Below are 13,932 nucleotides of genomic sequence, written 5' to 3'. Positions count from 1 at the left end.
AGCCAGCTCATTAACGTCCAAGTGTCACACCATTAACGTCTTCAACACAGAAAGCAATGAAGCTCTCATGATGCGCTTCCAGACAAACACACACACACACACACACACCCTCAAGGCCCTCAAGAAATCGAGAGTTTCAAGAGCTTCTCCAAAAGCCATGACATGTATCAAGACAACCCTCCGCATTTCATCATCCCGCTCACAACAACATTCCCGCCCCAAGCAGACCAAGTGCCGCCCCAGCAGCATGGATATTCGCCGTCGCCAAAGCCCCAGCAGCACCCTTGCTCCTGCTCGTAAACACGCTCGTCGTACTCGTAGCAGTGGGTTCAGCAGTAGTGTTATACGCCGTCGTAGGCACCGGACAGGAAACCGTACACGGCAGCGCCGACGTAAACGGGTTCCGCGCCGTGCTCACAGGAAAGACGGGCGCCTGCGTAGGGGCGGTGGGATTCGGCGCCGCGGCGTCGGCGTCTGGGTTCAGCACGCCCGAGATGAGGTGCATGATGCCGTTGGCGAGCAGGATGTCGGGCTGCACAATCTGCGCCGAGTTGACGTACTTGTTGTTGCCGGCCTGGCGGACGACGAGCGACTCCGGGGCGGTGCCGGCGGCGTTCTTGGCCAGCGTCTCGAGGCGCGAGCCGTTGGTCAGCGCGGACGAGACGAGCACCTGGTTGGGCACGACGTGGTAGCCCATGATGCGGGCGAGGGCCCTGGCGTCGAGGTGCTTGAGCGAGCCGCCGACGGAGGCGAAGGCGCCGTCCACGGGGGCGAAGACGGTGATGTTCTTCTCGTCCGAGATCTTGGGCATGAGCTTGCTCGCGTAGAGGCCGCCGAGGAAGTTGGGCACGTTGAACGCCTTGGTGGTGTTTTCGATGCGCGAGGGCGGGATCAGCAGGTTGTCGACGATCTGGACGAGGCCGCCCTGGAAGTTGATGTCGCCCTCGACCAGCGTGCAGCGGGTGCCCATGCTGGTGGTGAAGACGACGGTGTCGCCGGGCTGCTTGGCGATGAGGACGTTTTGGCCAAACGTCACGTTGGTGTAGCGAGGGCTGGTGAGCAGCGTGGACCGCACATATGTTGGGCCCGTGTCGAGGCCGGCGGTGGTGACGGTCCCCAGGAGGACGTGGTATTGCAGGAGAGGCACAGTGGTGGCCTTGTCATCTGGATTCCAGATGCCATTGAGGGCGGTATAGGGGATGTTTTTGAAGGCCTCGTTTGAAGGGGCAATGATCTGGCAGAAGAGTTAGCAAGAGATGCATTCCCGTACGTAGAAACGACGGCGGGATCCATGGATGATCTAAGGCGAGATTGATGGATGGATCTCAGTGTTGAGGTTTATACGTACAGTAACGCCTGCGTAGCTGGGCAGCTGGAGAAGCACTTCGGGATATTTCTGCAGAAACAGATTAGTACACACACCAAATGTTGCTCCGATAGCTCATGGCGTGGCATGGCATGGGCATGGCATGGCACATACCTTGATGAGCGAATAGTATGTGGACAAATCTTTGTTGCCAGCAAGCACCGTCCCTAGCTCCCGGGGATCTGCTGACACGGCAGAGACGAGCAGCGCCGCCAAAGTCCAGAGACTTTTTGACAGCATCGTCACGATGCTGCTTTTGCAAGATGAGATGATGTCAAGTCGAAAAGGCAAGCCTATAGGCTAGCTAAGGGTATCAACAGGTGTAGCGGTTTAGAGCAAGACTGTAGTAAGCCGCCTGTCTTGAGCAGATTTGAGGAAATCAGTGACTGGACTGGGGACTATGATATCTTTGTTCGTTGTCAAAGAATCTCAGCTTCTATTCCACAGCCGTATAGAGACAGTGAGGAAAGGGATTGGGCGGTCGAGGGATATCAATGGCCATGTACGATAACTCGACAATAGTGGGTGAGCTAGAGCATCTGAGGCGTACGCAGTCGACAGCTCTCACAGCTCCGGTTCTTGTATTATACCTGAAAGAGTAGAGGCGGTAAACAGGAAGAGGCTGGCTTGGCAGGACACCGCATGCAGAGACAAGTTCCGTATCCAAAGTCTTGCAAAGTTCAGCCTGCAATAACGCCAATGTGACAAGATACAGAGTTCAGAGCTGAACGTCCTGGTTTGATCCACTGACGTTGTGAGCTGGCAAGAGATGCGAGAAAGACGAAGTCATAGAGAAGAGGTTGGGCAGCTGTACAAACCTGCTAGGTAGCATTTCTGATGCCCCGTGTACCGTACATGCTGCTTACCACTGGGACTCGTCTGGTTTACCATACCAGATAACGCAATTCCTTGGTAGCACCGTGTACGTAGTAAAAATACGATACGAAGCGATACATAGCCGTGTGTTGCCAAACGGCTGGGAATGGGCGAGGTTCCTGGATGATCGGCATCGCGGGCGCCTGGTGCCAATCATCCAGCGGCCGGTATTCGCCTTGATTGGCCTGGCGTCACTCCTCCGTCTGTTATCAATGACATGGCAACCTTGCTGCCAATGCTTCGTGGAGAGCTGAAGCTGTGAGTCGACATTACAGCAACCAGCAAGGGTTGCAAGGGTTGCTGCTGGTACTGGTCATAGTAGTAGTAGCGAGTTGGGACGTGCTGCATGTACGAGGACGGAGCAACAGGCCCATGCAAAATCCTCGATGATAGAACATCCCAAGAGAGAGAGAGAGGGGAGAGAGAAGAAACGAGCCGAAGCAATGACCAAAAGGATTGCAGCTGCATAGGTGACGCAGCCCGGCAGTAGTTTGGTGTGTGTTGGCATGGTGCCCTTGCCCAAATCCAACGAGGATACGAGCAGACACAACCACATGCAAAGACGCCGCAAGAGGCAAATCAATCACTCTGAGTTGCTCTTCCCGTCAACACTAACAAAACGCGGCAGCATGTGGTCTGCATCGTATCCTGCTGTGTCAAATGGAGCATCGCGACAATGAGACGAGGTCGCCGCCCAATCGCAGCCTCAGCAACCCCTGGCAGCCTCCGGTCCTGCATCCATACGAGCCATCATGCATCACAAGCGCGACCGCAAAAAGCGGAACTCTCCTTCGCCTTTCTTCCAAGTAAAGTAGCGCCACGCTACGACGTCTACTGCAACCGCAGCGGCCTGATGGCAAGGGAACAGAGCGTGAAGATAGAGGAGCAGAAGCGATGCCAGCCAGGAGTGATCCCTGTATGGCCTCATCGGGAGCTACCCGATCTTACCCGAGTCATGCTCCGTCCGTCACGCCGTGGTTTTATGGGGGCTTCCGGGCTGCGGGAACGGCAAGGACTTTGCAATGGTGGAATGGATAAAACCCGTGCTGATCCACATGGCTTCCCACTCGGAGCCCTATCCAGCGGGCCGAGTATTAGGCTTTGCCATGATATCTCCTGTGGGATGAGAACGGCGGAGCCTTATCCTGGGCGGAGAGACCAGAGGTGCGGTTTCTCTCCGCGGTACCAGGAAGACTTGTTCTTGCAAAGCTCCTCTAGTCGGTAGGGGGATCCTATACATGCGTTGGAGTGATACGACTTGATTGCGGCGGCTTGGTCACTGGGCATCACTCTGAACGTTGTTATTCCCATGCTGTTCACTCATACTATCTCCGGTCTCTCGCTCGCAGGATGCCGCGTTGAGCAGGTGGACATGAGCTGGTAACGCAAGGACGTCAAGTGGACTCGTAATGTAGATGCCATGGCGGGTGATAAAGCGACTTGGGAGCTTGGTTGTACTGGGTATATGATAAGATTAGTAGGTAACGCAAGGATTTGTACGAGTATGTGACATCGTTGTCATACTTGCTGAAGCCGCAACTGGTCGCCGAGTCGGCGTAAAGGTATTACTGGCAAGTTGCACAACCGTCAAGCTTCGTTGGGATACGGCGAATGGCACCGGCACTCGGCTTCTTCCCAAGAGCCCATTGTTATCTCCCGGATCCGCACAAGACCAGGCAAGGGGCCGCCGCATGGTCTTTTGCGCTCTGCATTCAGTTCAGCTCTTGAGGTGTCTGCAATCTTCCGTCCATCGCTCATTGGCATTCCGTGACTGGCATCACGCCACGACACACACCCGCAAGCTATACGAGGTTTGCGTGACTGAGATATGCAGCCAAACAGAGGCGTTGACGCTAGCCGTACCAACAAATATAGAGCGAGCCTCATCGATTGGTGGTCGCGCCGCTGCTTGGTGGTGGGGGCAGCAGACGGCCATTGTTGTGGTCTGTCGATCTCGGCTCTTTCTGTCATTGCCTTCATGTTCGTCCTTTGCCCGTTTATCCGTATCGAGACAAGGTAGCGGAAACACATACAGGTGCCCGGCTGGTCGTAATCCTGAATTGCGGCCGCCTATCAGTCGCAAAGCGCCCCAAAGCTCATCGAGATCCATGATATTGAATGCATCTGAGAGAGACCCAGGCGGGCAGAAGCCATGCCAGCAAAGAAAACCCCCACCGCGGCGGAGTCAAGCCACACGTTAGCCTCGAGACTTCAGCTACCACTGTCTCGTAAGCCGGGGAGTTCTGCCTCTCTAGGGCGTCCATGTCTGAGGAGAGAAATCTGCATATGGATGCTTGCAGTAGGCAAAGCGTCGGTTGTTGTCCTGCCAAGCCGGACCAAAGCTGCCGCATCACTGTAGGCATTACCAGTCTTGGATCGCCGTTTGTCGTCGAGGACAATGAGTCTGGCGAGGTCCTGTTTGGTGCCATGACCAAGTGTCAAATAGGTCGTTGCCCAGCATCCGCCCGTACATGTGTGAACTGACAAAGGCTTTCTGAGTGGCGGTCTTGTCCAGCTTCGACGTGCCACTTCCTGCGCCCTATATCGGCCGTTTCAAATTAGTCGTGCAGAGCAATTGCCGCTCTCCGACATGGTGTTGTTTCGACCGGAGACTGTGAGGCGTAACTTGTGAGTTTGGATCGATCAGCGCGATAGAGGGGCTACTAGCTGCAGACAGCGTCAGTTCCCCATGGTCCCTTGTTTCCCTTGCCTGTCCTTGTCCTGTCTGATCCTTTTCTTTCCACTTGTTTTCGAAGTATAGTGGCCTTGGATAGCCCGCAGTATCCAGACGGTGCTTCTGCAAGGCCCCAGCGGTAGGGATGTAGATGTTTTATGTGTCGGGTCTAGGGCAACAAAGTTCAGCAGCGCGATCTGGATGACGTAAATGAGGGCAGAGGTGAGAGCTACCTACCTATACTTACCTAAGCAGGTTTGCCCTTGCATCTCTGACTTACACGCACACGTAAGGTGGACACAGCATGGATCGTGACCTCGGGACGGAGCATCTGACCATCTTTGGCTGTGAACCACGATCCTCGCCAGGGTCAATTTGACTTTTATGCCATGGACCGTGAACCTTGAACCTTGCCAGGCACAACATCAATGTGAGCGATCCAGCAAGACTCAACTCCGACATCCCCGAGCTGGTTGGCTGGATGACCACATCTGTCGCTTTTGGTTCCATGCCTCCAATGAACCATGCAGAGACGGAACCTTGTCATGGTTCCTTTGTGTTGGCATCGATTTACCCGGCAAGGTTTCCCACGTCTTGCCCGGCTAGCAATAGCACAAGTCGACGAAACGGACCGACAGCTTCCACCGCGGCCTCTCGGTGCACTTTCTTCCTTGCCTCGGCCTCTTGGCAGCATTAACGCGGTAACTGCTGCAGTGTCTGGTGGCGGAAAGTCTCGTCATTCCGAAGCTGCCAGCAGTTTTGGCGACAGACTGCCTCTGACTGTGGCCCTGGCTAGTGCAAATGCGGGAGGAGTCAAAGAAGGTTGATTGACCATGGTTGATGCCTCTGGCTGCGGCGTGTATGTGTGTGTGTGTGTGTGTGGTTGCGAGGGGCGTGTGTCTATCGAAAGCGGTGAGAAACGAGACTGGCTGGTTGACAGGGGATCTTCAGGCACCGCACGGAAGAGAAGGAGGCTGAGTGAAGCCACAGCGGCATCTAAACGCAGCCACCTGTCGCTGCTTTTACATACAGCTTCACATCGACTGGCCAGCGCCAGAGCCCGCGATCCGGCTTGTGCCGCTGGCAGTGTCAAGCCAGGGGCAACGCAGTCCGCCAGCTTTAGCGCTCGAGAGGCGCCGGATGCAAGCCCGACTGGCCTTGTAGCGCTGTCCCTGTTGCTGCTGAGAGCGAAAGAGTCTGTTCTATCTGTCTGTCGATTTGCAGGAAGAGTGGCCCGGCTCTGCGGCAGGGCACCAGTCAGTGATCTTCTTCTAGGACGCAGTGCAGTGTGCAACCACAGGCTCTCTCTCTCTCGTCGTACCGGCAGTGGGTACAGCGGATGCGGTAGATGCGGCTGATCGATAGTCGCAAGCAATGTCAGTTCAGTCACAGCACAGCAGAGCAGAGCAGAGCAGAGGAGCCCGAGCCCGAGCCCCGAGGCCTGAGCTTGGCGCTGCATCAAACGGATGGACACGAAGTCGCCGTGTGGGAACGGCAGAGGCTAGGTATCATGCGAGCGTCCCTCGTATCGTATCCTCTGTACAAGCACCCTCGTATGGTAGGTAGTGTATCGACTGCGCTGGTACCAGACACTAATAGTACTTGGTAGCACCCATACCTCGGCTGGTTGTAGGCTGTAGGGCGCTTGTCTTGCCACAAGGGTTGCAGTGGGCGGTGCTCTGACGATGCACTCAGCCGAGTGGCAACACTGGAGTCGAGCCGGTCCCTGGGCAGACCTGATCAGAGACAAGCCAACACATGGACGGACCCTGTGCCTGAATTGGCAGTATAACCTTATCTGCTACATCCATCATCCTCGCGGCCGTTCTGTAGGAGATGGCATCACTATGCGGCCGCGAGAAAAAGGCACCGGGTCACCCAGCAAGGTAAGATCTAAGCATACCGGACAACTGTTAGCCTCGCCCCCGGCTCTGCTTGTCTGCTTCTTGCTCGCGCCATGCTCACCATCAGCGCCGCTTGATAGGACAGAGCTTAAGCTGTCTGGGGGTGTGGACCTGGCAACAACAAAGTTGAGTTGAAGCCAGCCAGGCTGCAGGGATCAGCTCAGCAGCGAGGGACGGCACCCTTGGCGCGGGACAAGGAGCTGCAACTCGCTGCAACTTGCTGCACACGCCCTCGACGGCTCGCGAGTCTCGATATTCCAGGCCCTGCACGTTGCGAGTGGGTGGTTGGATGCGTGGTTGAGTTGAGTTGCCGGAACTCCGCTGGACGAGACCGGGGGCGATGAGTGAGGGAGTAATTGATTGCTGCAATTGGGGGAAACAAGAGAGTTGGGAGAAGTTGGAAGAAGCAAAGAAAAAAAAGTTTGAAGGCATCGACACTCGATAAGGTAAGGCACTTCACAGATACCTCAGGTGTCAGGCATCGCAGGCGCAGATACCTACGCATGTACAAGTACCTTTGCAGGGAAACGCCGCCTGAGGTCACACCAGTTCCAGCGACTCAGCTCGACCGCTACCTAGGTACCTACAGTACTGGTACAACCGAAGGCACAGGACAGCCTCGAGGGCAGCAGTCGCCTCGTCCCTCCGTCTGCACACCCGCGCCCAGCTGAGAAGAGGCTTGAGACTATCATTCCCTTGCCAATCCTTTCCCTCTATCTTCTTCTTCTTCATTGGAGAGCGGCCGCAGTCCCTCCATCTTGTTGAGTGTTGAGAGTGTATCTCGCACAAGGGTGTTCCGTCTGCAATCACCTCATTCCTGGCATATCAGACCCGGCTCATTCACTCACTCATCCACTCCCTCACAGCTCTGTCCTCTCCTCAACCTATACGTCACCGTCTCCACGGGCCTCTCTATCTCTCTATCTCTCTCTCTCTCTCTCTCTTTCTACCTTGCCCGCGTCTCATAAGGTGGCCAAGCATTCCATCCAAGTCCCATATCGAGACGTTTGTTGTAACCTCGCATACATACACACTCCCACCGCGGCATCAGACCATCTCCAGAGCTGCGTCTCCATGGAGCAACACGACTACGGGCGACCTCCCGTCGTCCCCTCGGCCGCAACCTCCAGCGCGCCAACGCCTCTCCGGCCTGGGACTCCCAACACGGATGCCAGCCGCAATCTCTATGACAACACCGACTCGGGCTCAAACGTCCCGGGAACCGGCACAAACCCCTTCGTGAGCCCGGACGCTTCACGGCCAGCTTCCAGCTTCGAGTCCTCCAGCGGAAGCCCTTACGAAGAGCCCGCCGAAGCCCCTGGCGGCCAGCGCTATTTCCACTCGCGGCTCGTCAAGAAGGGCGAGATTGAAAAGCCCTGGTTGAACAAGGTCGATCCCAAGGAGAAATGGGTCACGATCCTGCCTCTCCTCGGCATTCTCCTGGGCCTCTGCATTTCCGGCTTCTTAGTCTGGGACGGCATGCGGAGTGTCGTCAAGCACAAGTACTGTCCAGTCCTGGATGAAGACTTTAGCAGCGGTCTTGATCCCAGCATCTGGACCAAAGAGGTCCAGGTGGGCGGCTTTGGGTAAGTCTTTCACTTATCGAGTATCCGTCTCGTAAGCTCTAACTGACATACGCGAAACCAGCAACGGCGAGTTTGAACAGACGACTAGCGGCGATGGAAACGTCTTCATCGGCGACAATGGCCATCTTATGATCAAGGCGACGCTACAAGATGCCAACCTGGTTGAGAAGAACAACGTCATCAACCTGCTCAAGGACGGCACTTGCACCTCCAAAGACTACTATAGCTGCGTTGCTGCCACCAACACCACCGCCGGCAACTCTACCATTGTTCCCCCGACCCTCTCTGGCCGCATCAACACCAAGAAGGGCGCAACGATCAAGTATGGCCGCGTCGAAGTCACTGCGAAGCTGCCCGTGGGTGACTGGCTGTGGCCCGCCATCTGGATGCTGCCCGTCAAGGACACCTACGGCCCCTGGCCTTCGTCTGGCGAGATTGACATCATGGAGTCGCGCGGCAACAACCACACATATGCGCAGGGCGGCAACAACATTGCTTCGTCGGCCCTGCACTGGGGCCCTGATCCGGCCAATGATGCTTGGTGGAAGACGAACAACAAGCGAAAGTCGCTGCACACCACTTACAGCGCGGGCTTCAACACGTTCGGCCTCGAGTGGTCGCAAAAGTACCTCTTCACCTACGTCAACAGCCGGCTGCTGCAAGTCACCTATACCAACTTCAACAAGCCCATGTGGAAGCGCGGCGGCTTTCCCGACTCCACGTCCAATGGCACGCGGTTGGTGGACATCTGGAGCCAGACGGGCCGCGACAACACGCCCTTTGACCAGGAATTCTATCTCATTCTGAATCTTGCTGTCGGCGGCACAAACGGCTGGTTTGAGGACGGCAGGTCCGGCAAGCCTTGGTTGGACCACTCCCCCAATGCCAAGAAGGACTTTTGGGAGGCTCGTGACACATGGTACCCTACTTGGACCCAGCCTCAGCTCGAGGTCAGCCGCGTTCTCATTACCCAACAGTGTGATGGTAACGAGGAGTTGTAAGCCAAGAGCCCCCAATGCTACTTGTTGCTGTACACATGAGGTACTGTCGCATCACGGGCAAAGATTCTCGTTCTCATTCATCTTTATGTTGGGTTGCCTTTCTTTCTGCAAAAGCACTAGGTATATGTGGGCAAAGTGTTTAGGTGGAAATTGCATAATGTTGTCAGGTAATTTGGATTGGATGATATATATTGGCTACTAGATGCGCTTGACAAAGCCAAACGGCGTTTTATTGGATATATACACTGAATACATGTTATTTCTGAATGCTTTTGTTGTGAAGATGGGTATCAAGTTCTCAGGAGGGCAGCACGATGCTTTCTTTCAGCTTCACCTTTCCACAAGGCATCATCTACATTTCCACAACATCTCCTCCTACGCGCACTGATACGATCAGATGGCAGAAATCTAGCAAATAGACTACAAAATTGCTACTTCGCTTGACTTCAGCCCCAAAGACCACAGCGCATCACCTGGCGGCACATGGATGCGGTGTAGGAATCAGCTGTGAACCAGGGGAGCGCCAAGTTAACAGAACCTATCTTCTTCTAGCAAAGGCCATGTTCTTCGCTGGCAAAGCGGCAATAGTCAAATGTTCTCGAACTCTTGGCCACGTCTTTCCTTCTAGTATTGCTAAGGCTGCATTTTGCATGAATGGCGGCCAGGGATAATGCAGCCGCAAAACGCCATTTCCTCAAAGGGGAAACAAGATATGGGACAAGGGAGTCTTCCTCTTCAAGATGGACCTTTCACGCCAAGCATCTTCCAGAACTATTGGCTACTACACGTCTTGTTGATGATCTAAAAGTAGGTAGTATTATTGCCAACTCCTTACATGCACGTACGTGAAAAAAACGTTGCAAAGTCCATGTATGGTGGCGTTGGCGGAGGGTTGCATGAAGCTGAATACAGGGATGTAGATAAGGCTGAAATGCAAAGTAAGCAAGGTTGGGCTTCTCTTCTTTCTCAATCCTCTCTATCTCTCTGTACTTTTTCTTGTCCCGTCTTGCCTTGTTCTGCTTTGCGGCCCAGCCCATTGTTCGTCTTGGTAGGTTCCCTGTCTTATCTTTGCGCTGCTGCATGTGGTGTGTTGCGATAAAATCTTGACAATGGCAGGATGCGTGAGATGAACCAAGACCTGCATTATCATCCCGTCGTATGGCCGCACAGGCACAGCGTCTTCATATCCTCGTGCAGATGCAGTGTACCTGTGGCTTTTGTTGCCTTGTCACCACGGAAGTATGCATGCCGGCTGATATCATCAACTGACTTATAGCCACAGAGGGATCACGAGATTGGCTGCTGTGTACCTACAGAGTAACAGAGTACAATGTACTGACAGCCATCGAACACCGTACGTAGGCAGCCAGCCGATCTTCTTCATTTTGCTAGCGGCGGACACTAGGAACAAAAGGGGGGGAGGGGAGGGCGTGTGTATTGGGGATATCTTCCGAATGGTTGCTTGTGGCGGTAGACTCCTCTGGCCTCTCCCCCTTTTGCCTTGTTCGTCTTTTGTCTTAATCTGTTCCATCGCTGCTCAGCTGCAGTGAGGAACTCACTATCATTCGGGTACTAATTCCGGAGCCTTTCAATCCATCCCTATCAGAAGTAGCTACAGGGAATGGTTCGTTTTCTAAAGTGTTTGAATCCTGCTGGCGCCCTGGTAGTACGTAGGTGGTGATATCTTACCCTTTCGGGAGGCAAGCCGACGTAAATGGAAGACAGCACACGGTATCAAGCCATTGTGTGGCAGACGCATGAACACGTTTCAATGCACGAGAACCTTTCCAAGTCAGGCACTCTGTGCAATTCCCAAGATGGAACGGGACCCGGCATGCTCAACAACGCCCGATCCATACTTCGGCAGCAAAAAGGCTTGGGGGCCACTGGCATGGGCAACGGAGTTGACGGTTATATGTGACTTGTTCTAGCCGATTCAATGATAAAGGCCGCCAGCCACAACGGAGGGGAATGCCGTAGTGTGGACGGGCGAGGCAGCTTTGTCGGTGACGAGGTGATACATGACATTTGATTACCAATGCAGCCATATCACTCTGAGCGGCATGAAGAAGGGTAAGACAGATACAGGCCACGAGGCTTTCCGGCCAACAGATACGATCAGTGTAAGTGGCCGTATCTGGTATTATCATGATTGCGTTGATGTGGTTACCCGTTGCTGGTGACTCCCCCAACTGTCTCGGGCATGTCCTGGTTGGTAGCACAGAATAATACGGAGGGAGGCTATGGCGGCTATCAAAGTTCGTGATGAGCGATATGGACTTCTCTCAGGTGTCCCTGAAGGGGCGTCTATGCCTCATCGACGGGCGGCTCCTTCGAGGCGACTCGTGCTTCATTACATGTGGTACATACTACATGGTTTTGAGAAACAGTTTGCATCTTGACAGGTAAGGGGGCGGCTGATGGCGGCCTATTATACAGAGCGTGGCGGTCTTGGCTGATGAGAGGGAGGTTCCCGTGGCGCTTATAGCTCACATGGCAGCGGCATGGGAAACTTCCAGGGGAATTAGTCAATAGTTTCCCTGGATTTGGAGGCAAAAGGGATAAATTTTGCAGGCGGGAGAGAACGCTCAAGCCTGGCACTCCTTCGAGTACTGCGGTCAAGTCATGATGGTGTTGAGCTCGAGCATATGAGAGGTGGTAGTACTGAAGTTACGCATGACCCTGCTGCTGTACACTGGAATATTGCTCCACAGATATACATGCCGTGAAGGTAGCATGCCAGTATCGGTAAGCAGGCTCTACGATGGGTAGTATTAGATATCGTGCTCTTGAGTTGCGGTTGGGTTGCCCACGCAGCGGTAGCATTGAGCTGAGTCCTCCCGTGCTCAGACTGGGGGCCACGTGGAGACTGTATTGGGCAAATGATGCGCAGACCCTGGCAGGATACAGACAATGAATCTTGGGCTCATGATATGCACCGTCTGCCATACCCGGGTTGATGGGACTTTGTGCCAACTGGAACATGTCTTGGGCGGAAGGGCGTCAAGAGAATCGTCGTGTTGAGACCATGACCAACGTCGTGGTGAAACTCGGCAAGCAGAGACGGAGAATTAACCCACACGGAAAGTGGAAATACGAAGTGTCTGCCGGAGAGATGACCAAAAATAGCCTCGAGTGCATGGCACGAATGCTCCCGTATTCCGTATTCCGTATTCCGAGCCATTATGCGCAGCAACGCAGCACTCGGTAGGGTCGACTGCAGCCTCTGATTTGCAGGCCACATGCCACCCATACCAACAGGAGAGACCTGCGGATACAGGTATGGGTGTGCCTGGGTGGTGCATCGTGGGCTTCGTTGAAGCAGTCCCAGGGGGAGGGCAACCATCTCTGCTTCTCGCGAGTAGGTGCAAGCACCAGCATACACAAACAAGCCTTGCAAGCCGTGTAAGCCTCACCACCAGAGCTAACCGAGTTACAGGCTCTGCGAGGGAGGACTCGTGCGTTCTCGACTCTGTGCAAGGGGGCCGGAGCTGGCAAGTCGAAAGATAGCCATCAGGCCTTTGCTTTCTTTCTCCCTGATGCGCTGTTGCGGTGGCGCTGGACGTGCGTGTGTGGTTGTCCTGAATCTGGCGCGAGCGATCCAATCGGGCATCAGGAACCCGAAGCTGTTATCTCTTGGTTGCCGTGACGCCATGGAGCTATTGCCATGATTGCATCGTCTACCTGCCTGGCTGACCGGCCTGTCGAAGGAAGGCTGCGTATATCGTGCATTAGGTTCTGCGTGCGAATGCCCAGAGACGGGGGAGTGACTGGTCGACTTGCTGGCGTCTTGCAATCTCGCAATCTTGCTGGCGTCTCACAGGGCGATAAGACGGAGCAGATGAGTGCCGGGAGACGGTGCTGACCCTAATCCTCCGATCCGGCTGCCGCGGCCTGGCGTGTGCCGTGTCAGTCAGCCACGGCGTGTGAAGCTGGTGGTGATGGACGATGAGGGCATTTCAGATGCAGGCGGGTGGAAGCTTCAGGTTTGCGAGATGCAGCTGCATGTGCCTACTAGGTAGTAGGTAGTACTGGCACCAGGCGCTAGAGCACAGCGCTATCTGGGCGCTGCCGCACCTTGTCGCCGCTTTAAACGGCCGCTCCCAGTGGCAGAAAGCCACTAACCAATGAGATACGCTCGCTAAGGTTCCCACAAAGCCCACCAACTTTGGCTTAGGGCCTCTTTTCTGCCGCTTGAGCTTGTCAACTTCCACCCCCCATCCCTCTCTCTCCGCCCTCACACCCCCCCTGGCACTTTTGTCCTCTATCAACGGAATTGACGTGAAATTCGCACCGCGGGCATCGGACAGACGGGCGATTCGCCGCGAGAGAGCAGGCGGGCAAGGATGGATAGACTGACTGAACAGAAGGTAAAGCAAGGCAATTCGGCACATCTCCACTCCATCAAGCAACCCGTCCCAAAGCTTCGAGCAACGACAAGCCCGTTGACTTTGGCGCTCTCTGACCAGCCGCCCGCTCGAGGCGCGCCGTCCAGGTACAAGTGCAAGCCCAGGGACAGGCTCGT

General features: G+C 54.9%; 2 protein-coding genes across 2 annotated transcripts; one reads left to right on the top strand and one right to left on the bottom strand.

Annotated features, from left to right (window-relative positions):
* Positions 1-475: 475 nt before the first annotated feature.
* TRIREDRAFT_65522 (uncharacterized protein) lies at positions 476-1,234 on the bottom strand (the record flags this gene model as incomplete). The annotated part of the gene is made up of 1 exon (XM_006967173.1): positions 476-1,234. A coding segment is annotated over one exon (759 nt), but the record flags the coding sequence as incomplete, so codon positions are not given.
* Positions 1,235-7,697: 6,463 nt separating this feature from the next.
* Positions 7,698-9,674, top strand: TRIREDRAFT_50215 (glycoside hydrolase family 16). The gene is made up of 2 exons (XM_006967263.1): positions 7,698-8,406; positions 8,468-9,674. Exons 1-2 carry the CDS (start codon positions 7,895-7,897, stop codon positions 9,405-9,407), a joined length of 1,452 nt encoding a protein of 483 aa, XP_006967325.1. The 5' UTR covers positions 7,698-7,894; the 3' UTR covers positions 9,408-9,674.
* Positions 9,675-13,932: the final 4,258 nt, after the last annotated feature.

This window comes from Trichoderma reesei (genome assembly GCF_000167675.1).
Source record: "Trichoderma reesei QM6a unplaced genomic scaffold TRIREscaffold_16, whole genome shotgun sequence".
NCBI lineage: Eukaryota > Fungi > Ascomycota > Sordariomycetes > Hypocreales > Hypocreaceae > Trichoderma > Trichoderma reesei.
This window is presented reverse-complemented; position numbering and strand designations above follow the sequence as displayed.